At 44.1% G+C, this 20116-nt stretch overlaps 1 protein-coding gene across 4 annotated transcripts in view; it reads left to right on the top strand.

Annotated features, from left to right (window-relative positions):
- SH3PXD2A (SH3 and PX domains 2A) overlaps positions 1 to 20116 on the top strand; it is a 233285-nt gene that overhangs the window by 101817 nt on the left and 111352 nt on the right. For all 4 annotated transcript variants that reach the window (XM_054276800.1, XM_054276801.1, XM_054276802.1 and 1 more), the window contains one exon: positions 3770 to 3861. In XM_054276800.1, the coding sequence (XP_054132775.1) occupies positions 3770 to 3861 (92 nt within the window). The remainder of the gene's footprint in view (positions 1 to 3769; positions 3862 to 20116) is intronic.

A 20116-nucleotide genomic window follows, 5' to 3' on the forward strand; every position in this document is an offset into this window, starting at 1 on the left:
CCTGCAAAAATGCAATCCACAGCACTCAACACATTGTTAGGAGTGCCTGCAGGGTTTTATACCAGGTATTCCATGAAGCCTTTGAGCTGTGATACAGTCCCATGGAGCAGTGTCCAGTTCATGTAACCGTACGCAGTTTGATTGCTGCGTGTGGCACACAGCAGCTTTCCACAGGTGGGCTGGGGCTCTGAGAGTAGCTGGCCATCCCCAGCACACCCTGCTCACACCCTGCCTAATGTTTCAGCTTTTCAGTAGCCTTTTGAGTCACCTGCTCTGCGAGGCTGTGAGCTGTACTACAGAGCCAGACACGATTACAGGCTGGAAGGACGCATGAAAGCCCATCTATCTCCTGAGGGATGTGAGAGGGCTGAGCAGTGCACGTCCTGTGCATGCCAAGCAAGGAAACATGCTATTACTGATAGTTCTCAGTGCTTGTGCAAGGCTGAGTTCTGCTTGCTGGCTCTTTTTATCTCTCACCTTTCCTGTGCAAGTTCCTGGATGCTTGCTGTTTGTAGCTGTGTGTGTTTACCTCTGGTTTCCACATCTCCAGAAGAATGTCACTTCCCTGTCCTTTCTCTCCTTTGTGTTCCTCTTTGTTCCTCTTTACACTTCTTCCCTTGACCCTGCAGTCTTTCCTTCAGGCTGTTGCAGCTCTGCCCTGGAACTGTCTTGCTGGAAATGCCAGAAGCTTGCATTTTCTCCTTGCAGAGTGACAGTGGTGTCCCTGATCTCCTCAGTGCACTTTTTGTTTGCTCACCAGAATTGTGTTGGCTTTGACTTGTTCATGTGAATGTTGTGTATTTGCTGAAGAGACACTTGTCTCACTAAACAGTGTCACTGCTCCCTGCTGCTATTCAAAATTTAATAGAAGGATCCTGATTGGTTTTATACCCTTGGTTGCACTTTTTAAAACCATTTCTTAGAGTTTCTTACCACTTCTTTGGGTTTTGTTCCTTAAAAAAAAAAAAAAAAAAAAAAAGTAAAAATTGACTGGTTTGACTTTACACCTGAGCTTCCCAAAAAGCATGCAATGGCAAGTTACTGTGGGCTGGATTTCAGTCCATCTCTGTGCATAAGGCTGGAAATTGCAGCACAGGGAGATGATTCAGAAGCAGAAGAGCCAGCCCTGCCCCAGGGTGGGAAGGTGGATGGCTGGGTGTGGAAATGACTGGCTGATTTTTATCTACTCCCTGCAAAAGCCTGGAGTCAGAGAGGTGCTTTTCAGCCATCCTCCTTCAGCTTAGCAAGATCACAGTGCTTCTGTGGGTTTCCCAGCAGACAACCACTGATTCAGGGGGTTCAGATTTCCCAAAGCTTCCCTCATTTAGAAACAAAAATCTCCACAGCAGCTTTGCATTCCTCCATCACTGAACACCCGCTCTGTGCTCAGCTCAGTATTGACATCTGGAGCCTGGTTCTTGGGAAGGGTGAGCACCTGTGACCTGCAGGGAAGTGGGGACTCTTTGGGAAGGTGTCTCATGCCCCAGACCCCCGTGCTGGGTGTGACTCTGGTATTTGTGTTTCTCTAGTAATGACACATATCGTTTGCACTGCTTGCTCCTGCCCCATTGACTGTGCAAGACTGAGCCCTTTGGGATTTCAAAACACACTGTAGATATTGAATATCTGAGCCTCCTAACCTTTCTGCAGATTAGGTAAGTGTTATTGCTCAGCATTGTAAAGGGGTAGCTGAAGATATATCCCAGCTGAATTTGATGAAAAGAGGTTAAGTAACCTGCCCTGACCAAGAAGGGTGTGAGTAGTAGAGCCAGTGCTAAATACCAGCTCCATCCACTGTTGGTTAGACAGCATTGCTTTGCTGTCTCTTGCTTGGGGTGCAGATGAATAAATGTTGTTTATGTTCTTGTTAGCCTGTGCTAGTGAGGCATGGCTCTTTCAACATGCTGTGATCATTACTATTCCTGGGCACTTCCTGACTTCCCAGTGTTATTCCTGGTTTGCCAGCTGGATGCATGTATTTGTGTACAGTAGGAAAAAAAGGCAGAGCTCACACCTTTGTTACACTTTTAGACAAGTTTGAACAAACAGAGGTGGAGACCAGGGCATCCTTTGTTCCTGTAACAGTGCTTGATCTTTCCAGCTGTTCTGTTTCATCCTGCCTTAGTGCAGCAGCCTGTGGTGCTTACCCTGGCACTTGGACCCACCAAGCTCTTGCCCAGCTTCTGCATCTGATGCTGCTTCGTTTGCAAGGCATCTTTTTCAGTTCTGTAGTGCAATTCCACATGACCAAAGGCCAGAGCCTCATTTTTCACAGGCCTAGTGATACCAAATGGATTTTCCTAATGTTCTTATAATATCCCTTCACAAAAGAAAGGAGAGCTGTAGGTGTGAAGCATTTGACTTTTGAATTTATGAACACCTCAAAACAAGACCAAATCATATAATACTGGAGACTACAATTTCATAGCAGGCTTTTTCCAACTCTTTTCCTTCACATCCCCAAGCAAATGTAGTCTTGGAAACAAATCTGGCCACTTCTAAAGCCTGGTTAAAAACAGCTGTGTTGGTAACCAACTGCCCTGTCCTGCCTTTGTGCTTTGGTTGGACCTTCTGGCGTGTCTGACCAAGATCAGTCAGATGCCTCATGGTTAATATAACCTGCTCACCTAATGCATCTCTTCATTTAGTTCTGGTGCAATTTTTCATCTGTCTTTCAAGTTTGTTTGTCCTACTTTCAACTAGGAGAAGAGCCAGACAATCTCATTTTGTCAAACAGGTTTACAGCAACTCTAGGAAGCTTGGTCTATATTTAACCTGTGGCCTATTTTCAGCATAACTTAGCGCAGGAGGAGGTGAAGTCCAGCCTCTTTCCCTCTCCTGCTTGTCATTTCTGGAGGCAGCCACCCAGTCATGTCACTGAGAGCTGCTGCCCATCTCTGTGGGCTGGGGACAGCTCTTTGACTTCTCTTGGCACCATAAAGCTCTAGATTCTGAACAGCAAATTCATAGCATGTTTCTACCTTGTGTGCTTGTCTTATTTTAGGTCTTGCTTTCCAGTACACTTCAACATAATGTGGTTGATGCCCAGATTGTACTTAGCTATTGCTGAATGTGACAAGTGCCATGTCCCTCTGCCAAGGAGAGTGCACAGATGCTGCTAGCCAGGATGTGCTGTGCAGCCTTCTTCATTCAGAAAAAGCCTCTCTGTGTTTTGGTTGGGTTTGATTTGTTTTTTTCAGACGCTTAATCAAACTTCCTTTCCTGTTAATTTAGGAGCAAATTGTTGTTTGGTTTGGTTTGGTTATGGGGTTTTTTTAGCGAACTCTGCTTTTTGTGTGGACAGCACTTCATGGAAGGCTTTATGAGCACATTAATCTATTGTCTGAGTGGGTGTTGAATTTGTGTGCATTGACACAAGGCCTGTGAACCTTGACCTCAGCATGTGAGGTGCGGTGCAAGCCCATGTCACAGACTGTCCCAGCCACAGGGCAATTATCTGTGCAGTGTCATGGTTTTGCACTTATGAACCAAATTTTGCTCTTGAGCACATGGCAAAATAAATAACATTGGCTGATTCTAAGAACTGTTGCTTGTCTGAATTCATTGCTTCCTACCTGACATTTGCAGTCAAGGCTTGCTGTTTCCTGTCTTCTAAGGTAAGTAGCCACGTGTGCTGTTGTTTATCAGTATTCTTTTCCCCCTGCCAGGGCTGTTTTGCCTCCTCATGCGTGGCAGTTTAGATGTTTGATGTCATGTTTCAAACTTGGCTTATGTCTAAGTGCTTCTCACTCTCTGTTTTGTTTTGCAGGCACTGGTTCGGCTTCCTCCCCATATTTCACAGTGTGATGAAGTCTTCAGGTTCTTCGAGGCTCGCCCAGAAGACCTTAACCCTCCAAAAGAGTAAGTGTGGTGATGGTTTTCCCGTGCTGCTCGGTACATTTTGATTAGCTGGAAGGAAAAGGTCATTTGTTTTCATTACTGCTGTAGACGTGGGAACAGATTTTGTAGCTTTCATTACTACCTAGAAAATGCCCAGCAGTTACATACAACCCGTGTGGGTGAATGGAGGACAGGGAAGTCAAGCAGCCCTCAGACACAATTTTCAGCCATCCTCCACCCACCTTTGCATTGTTTCTTGCTCATGGTTCTAATGAGGGAACCTCCCCTGGCTTGTAGGTTTTACCTGATAGTTATCACCAAGGAGTCATTTAGTTCCCAAAAAGCATTGGCTCAGTAGCAGGGGAAATCCTGCCAGTAAGCACTTGGCTCATAATTACCAGCTGCTTCTTTAAATGTACTCCTGCCCAGAGATACTTAGCTATCAGCAGGGAGCAAGATTGTGGTCCAGATCCAAAATTGTCTCTGGAGAGTCTATTCTTTCTGAGCAGGAAGCCAAGAAATGGAGGAGGGAAAGAGCTCCCATTAAACATGAGGCAGAATTGTAGCTTTTACCTTGGAGCAGACAGGCTGATTCATGCTGATGCACTCAGGGTCCATAGGACTCATTTATCCAGGGAAAGCATTGGCAGGAGGGTATTTACAAGCAACAGTGCTCCCTTGCCTGGTATTTCCTTTTCTCTTTCATCCCAAACAGGATATATTTTATTGTACTCTGCAATAAGATTTTGACTTGGTCCCATTGTGTTTTGTGCTGGTTTGTTGCACGATTTGAAACCTGATTGCAGGCAGTGTTACCGTAATTTGCTTTCTCTTGTGTTTGCACACCCACTGGATAAGGGGAAATGGATGCAAAGCTTATGGGCTTTGGGCACTTCAGCACATGCAAACCTGTAGTTATTGAAAGATTTGTATTGGCTTCAGCTGTCTGCTCCCATGCTGGTGAAAAAGAGAGGATGACCTTTGCAATTTGATTTCTCAGACTTTGTTCCTTGCACATGCATGGCTTTGTACAAGGAGATGTGTTAACATGTGTACTAAAGAAAGCACTACTAGCATCGCTGAGAGTTTCCATTTAGGGTCTTTCCATTTAGGTTTGCAAAGGTTGCCTGATCCCACAACACCCCATTTGCAATGCAAAGACACATCCCTGTGTGCCAGGCAGAAACACACACCCAGAAGAGGAGTTAGGTCCTAAGAGTTATGGAAGAGTTTGCGTGGAGGATCTCAAATGAGGGTTATGAGTCTGCTTGAAACTCCTGTCTGCTTTCTCTACTGATGCAGACCCTACAGCAAGGCAGGGGCCTGGGACCCAGGCCCACCCCAAGGTGTACACTAACCATTATGGCTTGCATCCCTTGTCCCTACTCACAGTTGTAGAGGGCCTGTTTGACAGCCTTGCAGGAATTTTCAAGCTATCCCTTCACTCCCCTCTGGAAAAACAAAAAAGACTAAATGTTCTCAGCCCAAGCCTTGCATCCTATTCCAACCTAGTAATAAGTGTGATTTATTTCCCTGGAAAATGTAGAGCAATAACCTGATTAAATCTCACTTCACTAATGTCTGCAAGACATTAATCTAGCTGGGTTTAAACAAATCCTACCTCATCTTCTGTAAGCAAACAGATCTTAGGGAAGGTGTCTAAGGTTTCTGCTGGGAGTGCTTCACAAAAGATGTATTGTTGAAACTGAAGATTAGTCTCTACAAAAAGATGATGTAAAAGCCAATGGAAACATCTTAGTGTTTTTCTTCTGTGAACTGAGGGGGAAGGGAGGAGATCTGAGGCTCACTGGACCACTGTGTAGGGTCTGGGGGAAGGACACCTCCAGGGTGATTCTGAACCTCAGCAGGCACTGCAGGAAGGAGCATGATTCCAGAGAAATCCCAATGTATTCCCTTGTTTTCTTACTCTGCCAAGCCCTGCCAGAAACAGTGAGCCAGTGGTGCCCAAGCCCTGTGAATTCAGTCTTCCCCAGACCTCATGGTTCATCATTCCTCTCACTGGAGGTAGGGCTGTAGCCTGGAGGCATCATCTAGACTATCCTATTTATGTTATCTATTTCTTCAGCTGCTTCTTTTAGCCCTCAGCACAGAGGTGGTTTCTATGTTGCTCTGTCAGCACAGGCATTGGCATTCAGCTTGCTGGGTTAAAGAACAATAAGCAAGTGACTCGGCCACCAAGGGGCAGAGGACAGAATTGCTTGTGCTGCCTGCATGTCTCCTCTCTGTGCACAATGAGATGGTCTTTAGTTTCATGTTGACCTGCTCAGTTTTTATGCAGCAGCTTGGCCTCATAAGACAAAGCCTGACCTAGGGTTTAATTAACTAACTAATTTTCAGGAGTGTAACCTTAATCCCATGGGCATTTGGGTTGTTGAGCCCAGAGAGTCCACTGAGTTATTAAGTGTCAGTGACTAAACCTGTGCTTCCGGACAGATATACATGGGAGTTTAAACTTTGAGGGAGGAATCACAGAAATGTCTAGTTTACCTTGCAGCTGGGATGTGCAGAGAGGTATCCTTGCCTTTAACTCCTGAGCCGTGGCTTGCAATGGTGCACTAATCCATGTAGCACTGCATCAATTCAGCCACAAAGCTGAGCTCTTCACTTCTGTTCCTATTGTCCTGAAAGACACCAGAACTCCCCTGCAATTCCTTAGGCGCCTTTACAAATGTGTTACTGGCTTCTTCCTTACAGCCCGTCCTCTGCCCTGCCCTTGCCTCCTCCCTGCTTCTCTGTGGCTCCTGTGCGGGTTGTGCCGTGTTTGGCTGCCTGGCTGCTCCCTGCATGGTCATTTCCTACGCTGCTGTGCTGGGTGCCTGCAGTGCTGAGCAGCTCACAGCCCAGCTGCAGTAAAAGCTGCAGTAAAAGCTGCAGTAAAGGCCTTTCCCAATCTCTCAGAATCTGGCCAGTTTCTTCGCTTGAATTCACAGCTTAGGTTTTCTGTTTTGGTGATGGTCCAGGCCTTCAAGTCCTGTGACAATAGGCAGAAGGTATTTCTTCCAGCCCATTAAATCTCTCCTGGGTACAGCAGCTCACAGGCACAGAGCTGGAGAGATGTCTCAAGAAATCTCAGCATTTGCACTGGCTGACAGTCTCCTCCGAGCCTGCTCCTGCTGGTGGAGATAGCTCCAGGCCAGATAGCTGCCAACAGCAGGTTTCCTTCATGTGGCATGGGAGAGACCATGGGAGGACACTGAATTCCTGTGTGGAATGGTGTGGGAGCTGTTCAGGCTGTTCCACATGGTGGAAGCATGGCTTTGCAAAGAGCTGGGGGGCCAAGAGAGCAGTGGTGTGCCAGGCTGGGCACTGTGAGCTGTGTCACTGGGAGCGACAGTGACAGTGTTCCCAGGGCAGCTGTTTGACTGCTCTCACTCCACCCCTGGGTTAGCTGCAGGGAAAGCAAGCTTCAAACCATCAGCCCTGGTACAGGAGGAGCAGTTCTCAGCTGCTTCTGTTTCCAATATGTGACATTTCAGTGTTTGGGCAAATGCCTGTGTCTGTAGGCGCATGGCTGGGCTTGTGTCCTTTACCGTGCCCGTGTAAGGGCCAGATCCTGCACTGCCATGGGAAACGACACTGTGAGGTAAGAAGGAAGTGTGTTTTTATTTATCCTTTGTTCTAATATCACTAAAAAATCATTCATTTACTGGACACTTCTGTTAATAATTATAATTGCTGATAACTAAACCAGAGGTAGATTAATTTCAGATTTCTGCTGGGGATTTAAATTCAAGGCTGAGGTCAGGCCAGGGCTCACAGTCAACAAACAAAATCTCAGAAGCCAATTTTTTTAATGATTCTATTTTACTAGAAATAACAGAAATACCCAAAAAGCAGGATTAATCAATTAGACATTGCATATGGTTTACTGGTCTTAGGGCTTTTTTGCAGTGAGTTTCAAAGTATCACAGCCAGACCAGTCTTGTGAGAGTTTGTTTTTTCTTTATGTCTAGAGCCAGTCTAAAGAGCAGATCAAGAGCCAAGAATTCAGTTCTCCAATACTTCCCTCTATAGAAATGCATACAGTCTCAAACAAGATTTCTGTTTAAACCACCACTAATAATATTATCAGCTGAATTTAAAGCAGTGTTCAGTATCTGAGAATAATTTTCCTGTGAGAATCATAAAGCAAATTATTTTCAAATAATATGCAAATCCAGAAAAGCTAGGGAACTTACAGGTATGTGACATATTATGAGGGTTCATGCTGAAAATGCAGTTAATGCTGAAGGTGCCTTTACTAAAGAACAGAAATGCTCTATTGTGGTCTGTAGCCAGGAGCTTTACTGATCATATCTCTGTCAAATAAATATTGGTGTAACACTCGGATGCTCTGATGCCAGGCAGCCACTGTAAAATGGAAACTGGATTCTCCTCTTATTCTTCATGTATTACAAATTCCTGATAAGGATGCTGAACAGAAATAGCCAGGGTAATGGAGGGACCATGTTAAGGAAGCTGCTTTAGTTTATGAGCATATTGATGCTAAAGCACAGCTCCCCAATACACTATTTCTATCCATAAGCATGACTGTGTCTATATACAGTTATTTCTGTTTCCCAGACCTGCTCTGTAATAACAATTCAATTACATATTGGTAGAGGAAGAAAACTTTTCATGTGCAAAATATCTGTGTTTATTCTGATTTGTTTGATATGATGAAAATATTTTCTCTTACATTTAGTCCCTTATATTTCATTGCTTATATTTCCCTTATATTTTATGGCTTTTGAATTGTGTTTCCCCATACATTGGACAGCTGAGTCTCTGAGCTGATGTGCTATGAGGAAAGCTGGCATTCTTTATTTGTGATTGCTCTTTTTTACAGGACTTGCAATACAGATAATTCAGATCATTTCCACATCATTTAGGAATGTGCTCAGCACCAGTTGATGACAATTGGCATTAGAGTCTGAACTTGGCACTGTTACTGTGACTGCTCAATGCACACATTTTATTTGGGAAATCTGTTTCCCTTGAGAGAGGCAGAATGGAAATTGATTTCCCTAAGAAATGCAAAATCAGAAAAGAGATACAGGTTTTATTTTTCTTTGATTTTTTTTTTTAACCTGGGAAGTAAATTCTGAAACACAGAGTGGAAAAAGTTCTGATTAAAGATTGTGACAGCATAAGGCAGTTAAAACCCTTCGTCTTGAAGGGAAGAAAAATTTAATATTCTCAAAGAATTATTTATTCATGGAGGTTTAGGTAGCTAAGGATGCAATAATGCATTAGGGCTGTTATTGCCAAGAGCCTTTCTTGGCCACTCCTAATTAGTCACCTAGCTCTCACTGATTTCACTGGGAATTAGGTACCACAGCTCTTTGAGTATCTCCAGTGTAGTAGAACACCTGTGTTTATTTTCTGAATTATACTTGGTTTAGGGCTGTATTTATTAGTAATATTTGGCCTCAGCACCTAAATTTGTGGGAAAAAAATGTCTCAGAAGTGCTTTACAGTGTCCTGCTCCCAGCGTGGGACTGTCACAGTCTGTGCTGAGAGGTCGGGCAGTCCAGGAACAGAGGGGCAAGTGTGGCCAATGCCAGGGGTGACCCCCAGAGCAGGAGCTCAGTCCCTGGGCCATGGTCAGGTGAGGCTGTGCTTCCCCTGGGTGTGCTCCCTTTCATCAGTGCTCCTGATCTCTGCAAGGCTTGGAGATTGTTATCTTAAATAAACTAAGCCAGTGCAGGAATGGGGAAAAGGAAATAACAGATTCATTACTTGTTCTCTGCTTTAGTTTCACATGGGGCTTTCCCTTTTGTTTGTAGCATATAAACTGATTTGGACTGGGATATCAAATGCAGGGTATTGAAATTTGCTACTGGCTGCAGCACTGGTGATACCAGCAAATAACTCAGCCTTCCTGAGAAAAGATTGAAAATTTTTTTGCTACTCTTTCAGAAAATGAAAAAAGAAATTACACATAGATTAATATAAAAATAATAAACCTGGGGGAAAACTGAAAGCATATTAAATGAAATATGTTCAGCAACCAGAAAAAAAACCTATAGAAAATGGCAGCTGGAGGAACATGAGCTTTTATCCCTTGCCTTGGGTATCACATTTGGGTTGGCTCATGCTTTTAGGCCTGACTGTGAAAGGACACAGAGCTGAGAGGAGCAAAGACAGTTTAATGTACTGACACTCAGCACTGGCAGCCAAGTGTACAGAAATAGCTTTTGCCTGGATTGGTTATAAGCAGGCTGCAGGGTTTAAAAGTGGGATGCTGTCATGGGCACAGGATGGATCAAGAATAAACAGACTTACTCGAAATTCATCAGTATGAGAATGAGATTAGAGCTCTGCCAACACCCAGCAGCTTCAGCAGTGGCACTGGACACTGCCTTGCTGGGGTGAAACACAAGAGAGTGTCAGTGCTGGTTAAATTTCCCTGTTTATGAGCACAAATTCAAAAAACTTGTTTTTTCTTTCACTGTAGAAGAGTAGTGACTCAGGTGTCTTGAAATGCAGAGATGGTGCCTTTAGAAAAACTAAATGCCAAACATGTTGGCTCAAGATCTTTCTTCCTGTCCAGTAATTTTACTCATATCCTAAAGGAGCAATCACTGCTGATTATTTGCCAGTGCCTATTTTGTAGATTAGAAAGTAATAGTTTGCTTACTGTTTAACTTAGACCATAAAATTTCTTCTTTCTGGAGAAGCTGAGTGGTTAATGCAGGGCACTGGGAAATTTGCTTCTTACTTTCTCATTGATTTATTTTGTGATGTTGGAAAGGCTCCTTACATCTCCTGGCTCTACCTGCAGAATGATTGCAGATTTAGGTTTCAGAGATTTGCTAAGAGGTTTTGATTCTGGTAAGGAAACCCCGTTCTTTCCACAATACAGTTATAGAGATGACCAGTTACAAAAATAATTTGTTTTAAAAAATCATCACTCAATGCTGGAAGAAACATTACTTCCAAAATCTGTCCGGAAAGCTTGTTCTGCTGGTGCTCCTAGATGCAAAACCAGTTAGAAAGTCAAAAGAGTAAATTTCTTTGTTTATGGCAGTAGGGGAACCCTGGCCTAACAAGGCAGGATTGGATCAGAAACAAAATAACTGGATTCAGAGATTATCAAGTTTGTTGTTAAGGATTGGAGGTTCCAGTTATCCTTGAGCACTCATTTCTAGAGAGGTTTGGCTCAATGCCACAGGATGTCCTGGAGTTCTCTGTTTAAAGGCAGATGATGCTTGGTTTGCAGCCCACAGGGTTGAACTGCCCGTGCTGATAGACACAAAAGAAATCTTTATCTCATACAGAAGAGAAGTGTCTGGTCCTCATCTTCTCTGTGGATAAGCCTGGAACTGAGGAGAGGACGAGGGACAGGGACTTCCTTTTTTTATCTGTGTTTCTTGCTCTGGTGAGCCCCTGCTGGCAGGTTAATTGCACACTGTCACCAGTGACTCATCACTTGCCAGGCAGGAGGAGCTGGGGTGGAGTTTTCTATGCACTAACATGACAGAGTTGAGTATAGCCTGTCTTGTCCTGTGTGTGTCACATCTCTGGAAAGCCAGAGCAGGCAGCTTACGTTGCAGATATGATTATATCACAGAGAAGAGCTCAGCCTGTCAGGGCTGTGTCTATAATATGGTCACACTGTTGTTTGATGAAGATCTTTTACTCTGAAGAAGAGGGTTCTGAGTTATCCCCCAGTGGTGCCTGGGATCAGATGGGATTTTTCAGTGGTCTGCTCTCTTTGTGTTGATTGCTGTGTAATTTTGGCATTGCTTGTCTGGAGAGTCCCTTTGTTTTTAGCACTGTTGAGGATCAGCAGCCTCACTGGTTATAAAAGTCTCATGTACACATGCCTAGTGTGACCCTCTGTGTGATTTTGACCTGTTTGGGGGCAAGGTAAGGCATCCCATTACATTTGATAGGATTTTATCAGGCTGTGCTATATGTGACAAGGGAAGGCATTGCTTACAATGTATTTTAATTAAATGCTGTTTACCACCACAGGCCAGGTGGAGCTGAAATCTCACATTTATTTAAGGTGAAGCATTGCTGTCTGAACACTGGTAAGCAGAGGTGATGTTCCTCAGTGAACAGGACTTTGAGAGTCTCTGGCACTGCCCTTCTCATCCAGCACTTGCCTCTGAAGAGAGAGGAGGAAGCCTTAGCAATCAAAGGGTGCTGAACAACAGGCCAAGCAAGTCATGTCTCTCTGGAGAGCTGCTGCCTCTCCTGCATTTTGTTGAGATGAGAGCTAGGTTTTGGTTCTGGTTGGTTGAATCATATTATTATTTTTCAGTGTACCTGTCTTTACCTGTTCATCTCAGGCCACCAAAGAGTTTGTGCTAGAAATCCATTCCATTACATACACAGGGCTCAGTGTTTTGTGTCTGTCACAGAGATTTGCATTCACCTCCCAATGCTGTTGCAGGTAAAAATCTTGTTTACAGCAAGCCTGGGAAAAAAGCCCAACTTTTGGGGCAGTAGGGAGCCATGCCCTGGAGTGCTGCCCATGTCCCAGGTGATCTCTTTTGTTCTGTGTTCGGTCTCATGAGAAGTGGGGTACCTTTAGGACTCTGTATATATAAAAAAATACCAGACCTCAAGTGTCTCTGGCTAAGGAGACACGGTGATCTATTAGTAGATTCATTTCCGCCCTTTCCATCTTCCTGACTGCTCTGCTGCTGACTGTCTTTCATGCGTGCTGTTCCCAGAAACACACGCAGAGGATCAAATAACAATGTGTTTTGACTCCAAACTCTGGAATGACTTATCATGTTATCAAAGCTTTTGATTTAATTGAAATTTCACAGATAACCCTAGACCTGCTTTTAAGTGCAGACTCAAGAAGGCAGTGGGAATTCAATTAACCACCCCCCTCCCCCCTGCCCCATCACACCACCACCCTCTCTTTTAATGCTTGCATCTTGTTGGGGAGTTTTATGGAAGGGATTTGCTACTGCTTATCTCCAGCTAGAGCTGTGTGTCTGGGTTCAAAGATACCCTTTGTTTTTGGGCCTCTTTCTTTTTCCAGTTATGCAGAGTTTGATTGGACTGACCCTGCTGACAGTAATGGACAATGTAAGACCAACAGTGATGTAAGGATTGCAGAATTTGCTGTGTTAGAAGTAGAATTCTTTCCTTGTTTCCTTGTTCATCTCTTAAAACAATTGGCCTAAGCTCAGGAAGATGTTCATTTAAACAGACCTTAGATATTTAGTGAAGAGAGGATTGACTGTGGCTTTGCAATACTTTAGTATAATCTAATAAATGCTGGTTATTTGCTGGATTCTTGCAAGCTGTATTTCTTCCCAGCTCCAAGGAGTTTTAACAGCCACTGCAGTAATGCTGACTGCAGTGCACTGTGGTGAGCCTCAGAACATTGTGTATGTCTGATTACATTTGCTTTCAATTACAGTGGGTTTGAAAAATCAGGGCAGTTCAGGCTCTTTTGGGAACCACCACAAAAAATCACCAGTAACCTGAGATAGCTAGTACTTGAAAATATAAAAGAAGAATAAAATGTTGAATGGTGAGGACCAAAAAAATTGTATTTTGCTTTATGAGAAGCCAACCATGGCAACAACTGTAGGATTAGAACAGCTGGGGCACCCTATCTAAAAGATAAACCTTTTCCTTTCCCATCCAAGCATGCCAGGAGTGAGGTGTGAGTGACTCATGCCAGAGACAGTGTTCATCAGAGGCTTGAAGCTCTCCTGGTGCACTAGTGAATTAGCAGTGCTGCTGTCTCTGCTGCTCCCCACTGGACAGATTGCTGGTTCTTTTCCTAAGGATTAGAAGGAAATCCTTACCAACAATCCTCACCAACATCATCCTTTCTTTCTAAGGAAGCTGCATAGTTCTTGAGGATGCTAAAATTTCAAAACACACTATTTTGTGGAGATGTCAATTATTCTCTAAATCCAACTAAAAGAGGAGTTTTCTTTTATGAGAACATTGAACCAAAAATGAACCTCAGTTCCTGTTGAAATGTGGTCCCAAATCCCTGAAATCAAATAGTTTTCATTGGCCCTACTGAGGAGCAGGATGGCTGTGGAGTGAACACACATGCACAGAGACATCTGGCAGGCAGCTTTGCAGGTGACCCTTCTGCAGTGGTGCCCAGGTCTCTGGGCTGGGACTCGATCTGCCTCTGGCAGTCCTGAGGTGTGTCTGGTGCTGCCTACACAATTCCAGCAGTCAGCTCTGGGACAGCATCAGCCACGTGCATGATCCCTTTCTCCTGTGCCAGCCTCTGGCAAGCAGAAAAAGAACTCGTGAATGCATCAAAGTGTAAGCCCTGGTGCAACCCTGGGCTGGGGCATTGGGAATATTTGGGAGGTAAAGGAGGAGCAGGAAGGGTTTTGCTGTGAAAAAGCCCAGCCCCAGCAGTGTGACACTGGCAGTGGTGCTGTGAATTTTCACCCCAAGTCAGGAGAATTAGTTCAACTGCTCAGAACACAGGAGCAGAGAGTGGGGTGTAAGGCTGTCATAACCCCTGAAAGTAAGGGCAAATGCAAAATGAGTAATAACTGGGGCAGCTTTTACTCTTGTAGGGGAACTGGTACACCTTGCCAGTGTTCTACATTTCTTCCTACAAGATGGGACATGTTAGCAACACAGCTCCTAAATTTCGGTGGCACATGAGTAAGAGAATGAGCACTTTGTGTAGTCCCAGTGACAAGGTTCTTCAGCTGCACATGACCTCTGCAGTGCCTGCAGCTGACCTGGATGCTGAGGCACCTTGCAGGGTGGATCTGGCTTGGTTCCTTCACCTCCACACACACCTAGCAGTGAAGCCAAGGGCCAGGCCGCTGCCGGGACGCTGCCCACAGCTGTAAACTCTTGCAGCAGAGGTCAGTGGAAAGCTCTCTTGTTGTTTGTCTCGCTGCACAAAGCCGGGCTCTGTGGGACGGGCACTTGGGCGTCAGCGATGCTCCCGATGCGTCAGTGTCATCCCCTGGGGGAGGAGCAGCCCGAGCTGCACAGACCATCCCAGCTAATGAGAGGCTTTTCTTGCCAGCCCTGATAAATAAGCTTTGTTAATGCTCATTGTTACCGTGCTCTGCCCCTCTGGGTGTTCAGGAGGGGGTTGTGTTACAGATGCTTGGCGAGGGAGGACAGGGTGACCTGTGCTGGCCAGTGAGAGAGCCCCAAAGGTGAGCCTGGGCTTTAATGAGAGGCAGACACTCAGCAGATGAGCAGAAAACCTTGAATCCCTTCAATAAAGTCGTATGTCAGAGTGAGGAGTTGCAAGAAGTAGGAGTTCTGAGGAGAATGGAGATAAAAGGAGGCTTTCAGGCAGGAGAGAGGATTACTGCTTTTTCCAGATGTAGAATTTGCATTTGGAGAAGGAGAACAGCCAAAAGGCCAGGCTGATGAAGGATGCTTTGTGGTGCTTCCAGCCTGTGAAAAAATGCAGTTCTTTGAAAGTTATGTGCTTTTGGATTGTTAGGCAAGGGATGAAATGGCATCATAGGAGCAGTCCCTTTCCCCCTCTTCTTATGGAAGGCTGGTCTCCAGTGATTTATATAATTAGTACTCGTTTTTCTTCCCTTTTTGCCTGCTTTCTCTTAAGGCTTTTTTTTTTTTTTTTTAAATACAGTCTTGGCTCAATCATTCAGCATCCTCATAAATCAGATAATTTTGTCCTTGCAGATTCCTGACAAGTAGTTTATATTTAGTGTTTTTGTGGACAGGCATATAAACTACTGAGCCCTGGTTTATTGCCCAATACATCCTGATCTCTGGCAGGATAAGCAGTGTTTGAGAGAAGATTGAATTAATATCAGCAAACAGAGAATTTTGGGCTTTAACAAACAAACCTTGCTTTCTGACATGATTTTGTCTATCCAAATATATGCTCAGAAAGTCTCCAGTCTTATCTCCATTTCAGATTCATTCAGCTCAGATATACTCACATGCCACAGAACCGTGTGAGTAGAATATGTGATGATCAGTTTAAAAGAGGATTTACCCAAAACAGACAAAATAAACCCATTTAACAGCTTACAGCTCTAGTGGTCCTTTGCAGGTTTCCTGAAAAAGTTTTGCCAGTCACGTCTGTTTCTTCTTTTAAGGCTTTATTTTCAAAACATCAAAGCAAATTCCTGGTTTTGAATGAAGTAGGACACAGCCCAACAGAGACACATGTCAGAAACATTTCACCTCGAGAGTAATGCAGCTAGATAACATTAAACTTGCTGTCAGCCTCATCCCAAGAGCAGCCTCCTCCTCCTCCCCCAGACATTAGTGCACGTGGGTAGTTTCCTACACAGTGAGTAACTGTATTGAATTCAACAGGAGCACATGTGCTCCCAGAGTTATTTGTGTGTGTATGCATGTGTATGTTTGTTTGATGGGAATAAAAATTCTGGGATACAAAGGAGGTTCATTCATCAGTAGCCCCCTCTACAAATCATGTGTTAATTCTTCTTTCTTGCCTGGAGATGGGCAGGTATGGAGTATGTACACACAGGCTTTGGGGCCAACACAACAATTTTAACTGGAATAAGTCACCAGCTTTCAAGGGAAGAGGGTAGGTAACATCTACTTGTGGAGACTTTTAAACACACATATCACAAAACAGGAGAAAGGCTTGATTGGCCTGATCATTTAGAGGTTTGATATAGCAAATAATTTGTGTGTGCCCTGGATGCTGGTTTCATGCATTTGTTTTTACAACCTTTTCATTTAAAAAATTCCAAAACCCAACTAAAAAGAGCATGAAAGCAATTAGATGTGTATCTTCATCTGTATCCTTGAGGAGGCCTTTTAATTCTATAGCTGTAAAATCAGTGAAGCATCAATAGAGTCACCGTAAGGGAAAGCAGCGTCTCTGAGAGAAAGCCATAAGCACAAGGCTGTGAGGAGCACCTTTGTTTGGCTGTGCTTGCTGAAACATCCTGTCAGATACCATTTCCACTGGGGTCTGTTCACTTCAGCCAGCATTGCTCTGTGAGCAGAGGGAATTCATCCATCAAACAGGGCTTGGCAGGCCTCATTCCAGTATAATGGACTAGGTCATTGGAAGGTGTCTAGTGTGTGTTGTAGGCAATTTGCTTATTGTCTCCCATTCTCCATATGTACCTAAATCTTTTACATGACATTTTTACATTGTGCTTTGTTCTTATCTATTGCTTTCTTTTAGCTTTCTTACCTGGCTGCTTTATCTCTGACTGCATCAGCTTCTCTGCCTCATGCTGGCATATCTTTTCTTGTGTCATTTTTAGCTATCTCTGTTTTGGTTTGTTTTTGTTTTTTTTCTCCTTACCCTTGCATCCCTTGGATATTGTTTTCTTTTTTCTCAATATGTTCTGTGCTGTTTCCCCCAGCATTGCAACACTTACACTTCTATTTGTCCCACTGGTGCTCTGTTCATTGGTTTTATTTGCTCTCTGATGTATTTCTCCTATCCCTTTCTCCCTTCCCCATATCTTTTCATCCCCAATACCACATGTGAGATAACAGAGGGATGACAGAAGGTACACAACTTGCCTCATTGCTGGGTTAGATGTTTGCATAGAGTACAGCCTGAGGCTGGAACAGAAGCTGGGAGCAAACCCTGTGCCACCCTCATACGTGTTAGTGGCCCTGATAACTGACTCTCAGCAATGTGGGCACACCTGTTCTTTTGCCTTGCTAAGGGCATTTCTTAGGGAGAAAAGGAGAAGTCATGGAAAACTAACTTGGCAGAAATAAAATCACCAAGGATTTTTGCTGTTTTGTAACCTGTAATTTTTGTAGAAGTTGTCTCTGTGGTCTGCCAAACAGAAATTCATCATCACCAGCCTGGAGTTCCTGGGTAATTAATCTTCTGTGGTGGATGAAGCAGGCTGGGTTTTCAGTCTGCAGGCGTGGAGAGCTGTGAGCTAACCTGCAGCACTGCTGAACCCTTTCTCTCTCCCCTACTTCTCCATTTTCCCATGACCTTAGGAAAAAAAAAAAAAAAAAGAGAGAAATCTCCACTTCATAGCTCTTTTTTTTTTACTAAATCACACTTTATGGAACAGGGTTTTAATGCTGTATGGTGCGTGTTTAATGATGTCCATATGGGTTTGTGGGTACAGGAATTAAATACATAACGGTTCACGATGACATAACACGGAAATGCAACTCCCGCCGTGCTGGTGTGGAGGTTGTAAAGGGTTATTAATAAAAATGAAGGTTTTAAATAGAAAACAAGCTTAGCAGCACCGTTTTGGCCTCAGGCCCATCTCTGAGTGATGGAAAAAAAAGAGACTGGAATATATGGTCTTTCCTCAATACATGAAAATAAATACATTTTACCACCATCCCCTGCTAAACATTTCAGAGAGAAAGCTGCAGGCCTGATGCATGGCATCTCTCTTCAATCAGAGCCTGAGCTCAGGGAGGTCTGGAGGGGATATTTCAGCAGGGTGCAGGACACATCAAACAAATACTAAAGGGGAGATTGATGCCTTAGATTATTAAATCGGGGTAAGGCCACAATGTTTTGATTGGCAAAACCTTTCAACAGTTGGACATTAGTATTTCAGAAGAGCAAGCCATTCTGTTTGTGGGTGAGCCAGGAAAATAACAACTCACACAGTTTGGGGGAATGACCTCAAGGAAATCCCATCTTGTCCTGTAACTAGAGTTGCTGGATCAGTAAGCCAAGAAAATTACATAATATGCCTATTAATATTAGAGACAAAGAAAAGCAAGCTCACTTTTCTATGTTCAGCCTTGTTCTCTCTGTAGTTGCCCCAACATTTTGTTTTAGGTGTTTGGAATAAATGAGACAGCAGTGGATGATGTGCTGAGCATCTCCCTCTGAATGCTGTGTCTGAGACATCTCTCACTGACTTCCCAGTGATTGTTAGTGACAGGAACTGTATGGGCAGCACCAGCCCTAATTGAATGTGTCCTTCTCTCTTTACCAATGTTTTTGCTGCAGTTTTAGCTGGTCCCAGAGCAAAACACAAAGATATAAACCCACACAACCTAACTTAGAGTCTGTGGTTTGGGATTTTCCACTTTGTGGACATCTCTAAATTACCTCCAGGTTGTAGACCAGGACAAGATCAATGCTTCACTGCAGTTGCATAAGGGTCAGGACGTGACTGAACCAGAAGTGATTTGGGAAATCCGTGTACTCACAGCTGTGTCCCCCTGCTCAGTCTGCTCACATTCTCCAGCTCCAGCCCCACGCTCAGCTCAGCCCAGGGTTGCACCCCTGGATTCCAGCAGACAGCTTTCCCCAGCAGATGGCCGTGGAGGATGCAGAAGGAATGCAGGAGGAATAAGACTTTCTTGCTTTATTTCATGTTGTCTGGGGCAAATTCCCACTCTCTGCCAGTTTCTTGGTGCCTCCAACTGTTGTTCATTGTGAGGCACAGATGTTGTTAGCTCAGTGGCTTCTGTCCAACCACCAGATACTTCAGCAGAAGAGAAGTGGAAGTGAAATTCAGGCTGTACAGACGGCATCGCTTTTTTCCCACCTGACCATAGCTGGGACAGTGAACAGAAATGTGGGAATGTGGCTCAAAGTACTCTCCCTGTGCACCAAGCCCTATGCTGCTCTGTTCACCCTTCAACCTCCTGGCTTGAAACCAAGATCCTCCTCCAAAAATTGGCTAGAAAAACTACTCCCTGCTTGTGTTCTGACAGAAGAGATGGCTGGGCTCTGTTGCACAGGGCGTGCTTCCACCCGCTCGCTGCTGTACTGTGGGTCATCTCAGGCACAGCTAAAGCTTCTGGAAAATGGTATTAAGTCTATTTTTCCAAATTTTTTTATGCTGACAGATGTCAGTTGTTTGTCTTCTGAAATTGGTCTTTTCAAGAATAGGTATTATGTCCCTTTAAATAGCACAAACCACATGGGAACAGATTATTTTTGTCACTAGCTGTCTATAATCTATCTTATTTCTTTTTTTAGTGAAACTAAAATCTTCCCAGGGATTGTTCCTAATAATAATACTGAAAAGAAAGCATCATGTAAGTCATCCAGTATCAGCAATGGCAATAGTACTGCATTGCCCTTCTATAGACTTATCTCACTCTACACCTCGAGGTATGGCCCAAACATGAACCCTCTCAGCTAGACTGTGAAATACAGGTTTTATTTTAGAACCAGGGAAGCAAAAGTATGAAAGTGGTTTTGAAAGGTCACCAAGGATAGAACAGGAGCCAGAAGGTCTGGATTTTAGCCTCATGTTGAGACTCTTGGCATACTTTCTGCCATTTGCCTCTGCAAACACCCCTAGCATGCCAGCAGTTTGACTTGCTGATATGTTACTTCAGGATCTACTGGAGCAGGTCAGCGTCAATGGCAATT

This window comes from Melozone crissalis, unplaced genomic scaffold, assembly GCF_028551555.1.
Source record: "Melozone crissalis strain CALT ecotype California unplaced genomic scaffold, PUWL_Pcris_2 ptg000019l_1, whole genome shotgun sequence".
NCBI classification, from domain to species: Eukaryota; Metazoa; Chordata; class Aves; order Passeriformes; family Passerellidae; genus Melozone; species Melozone crissalis.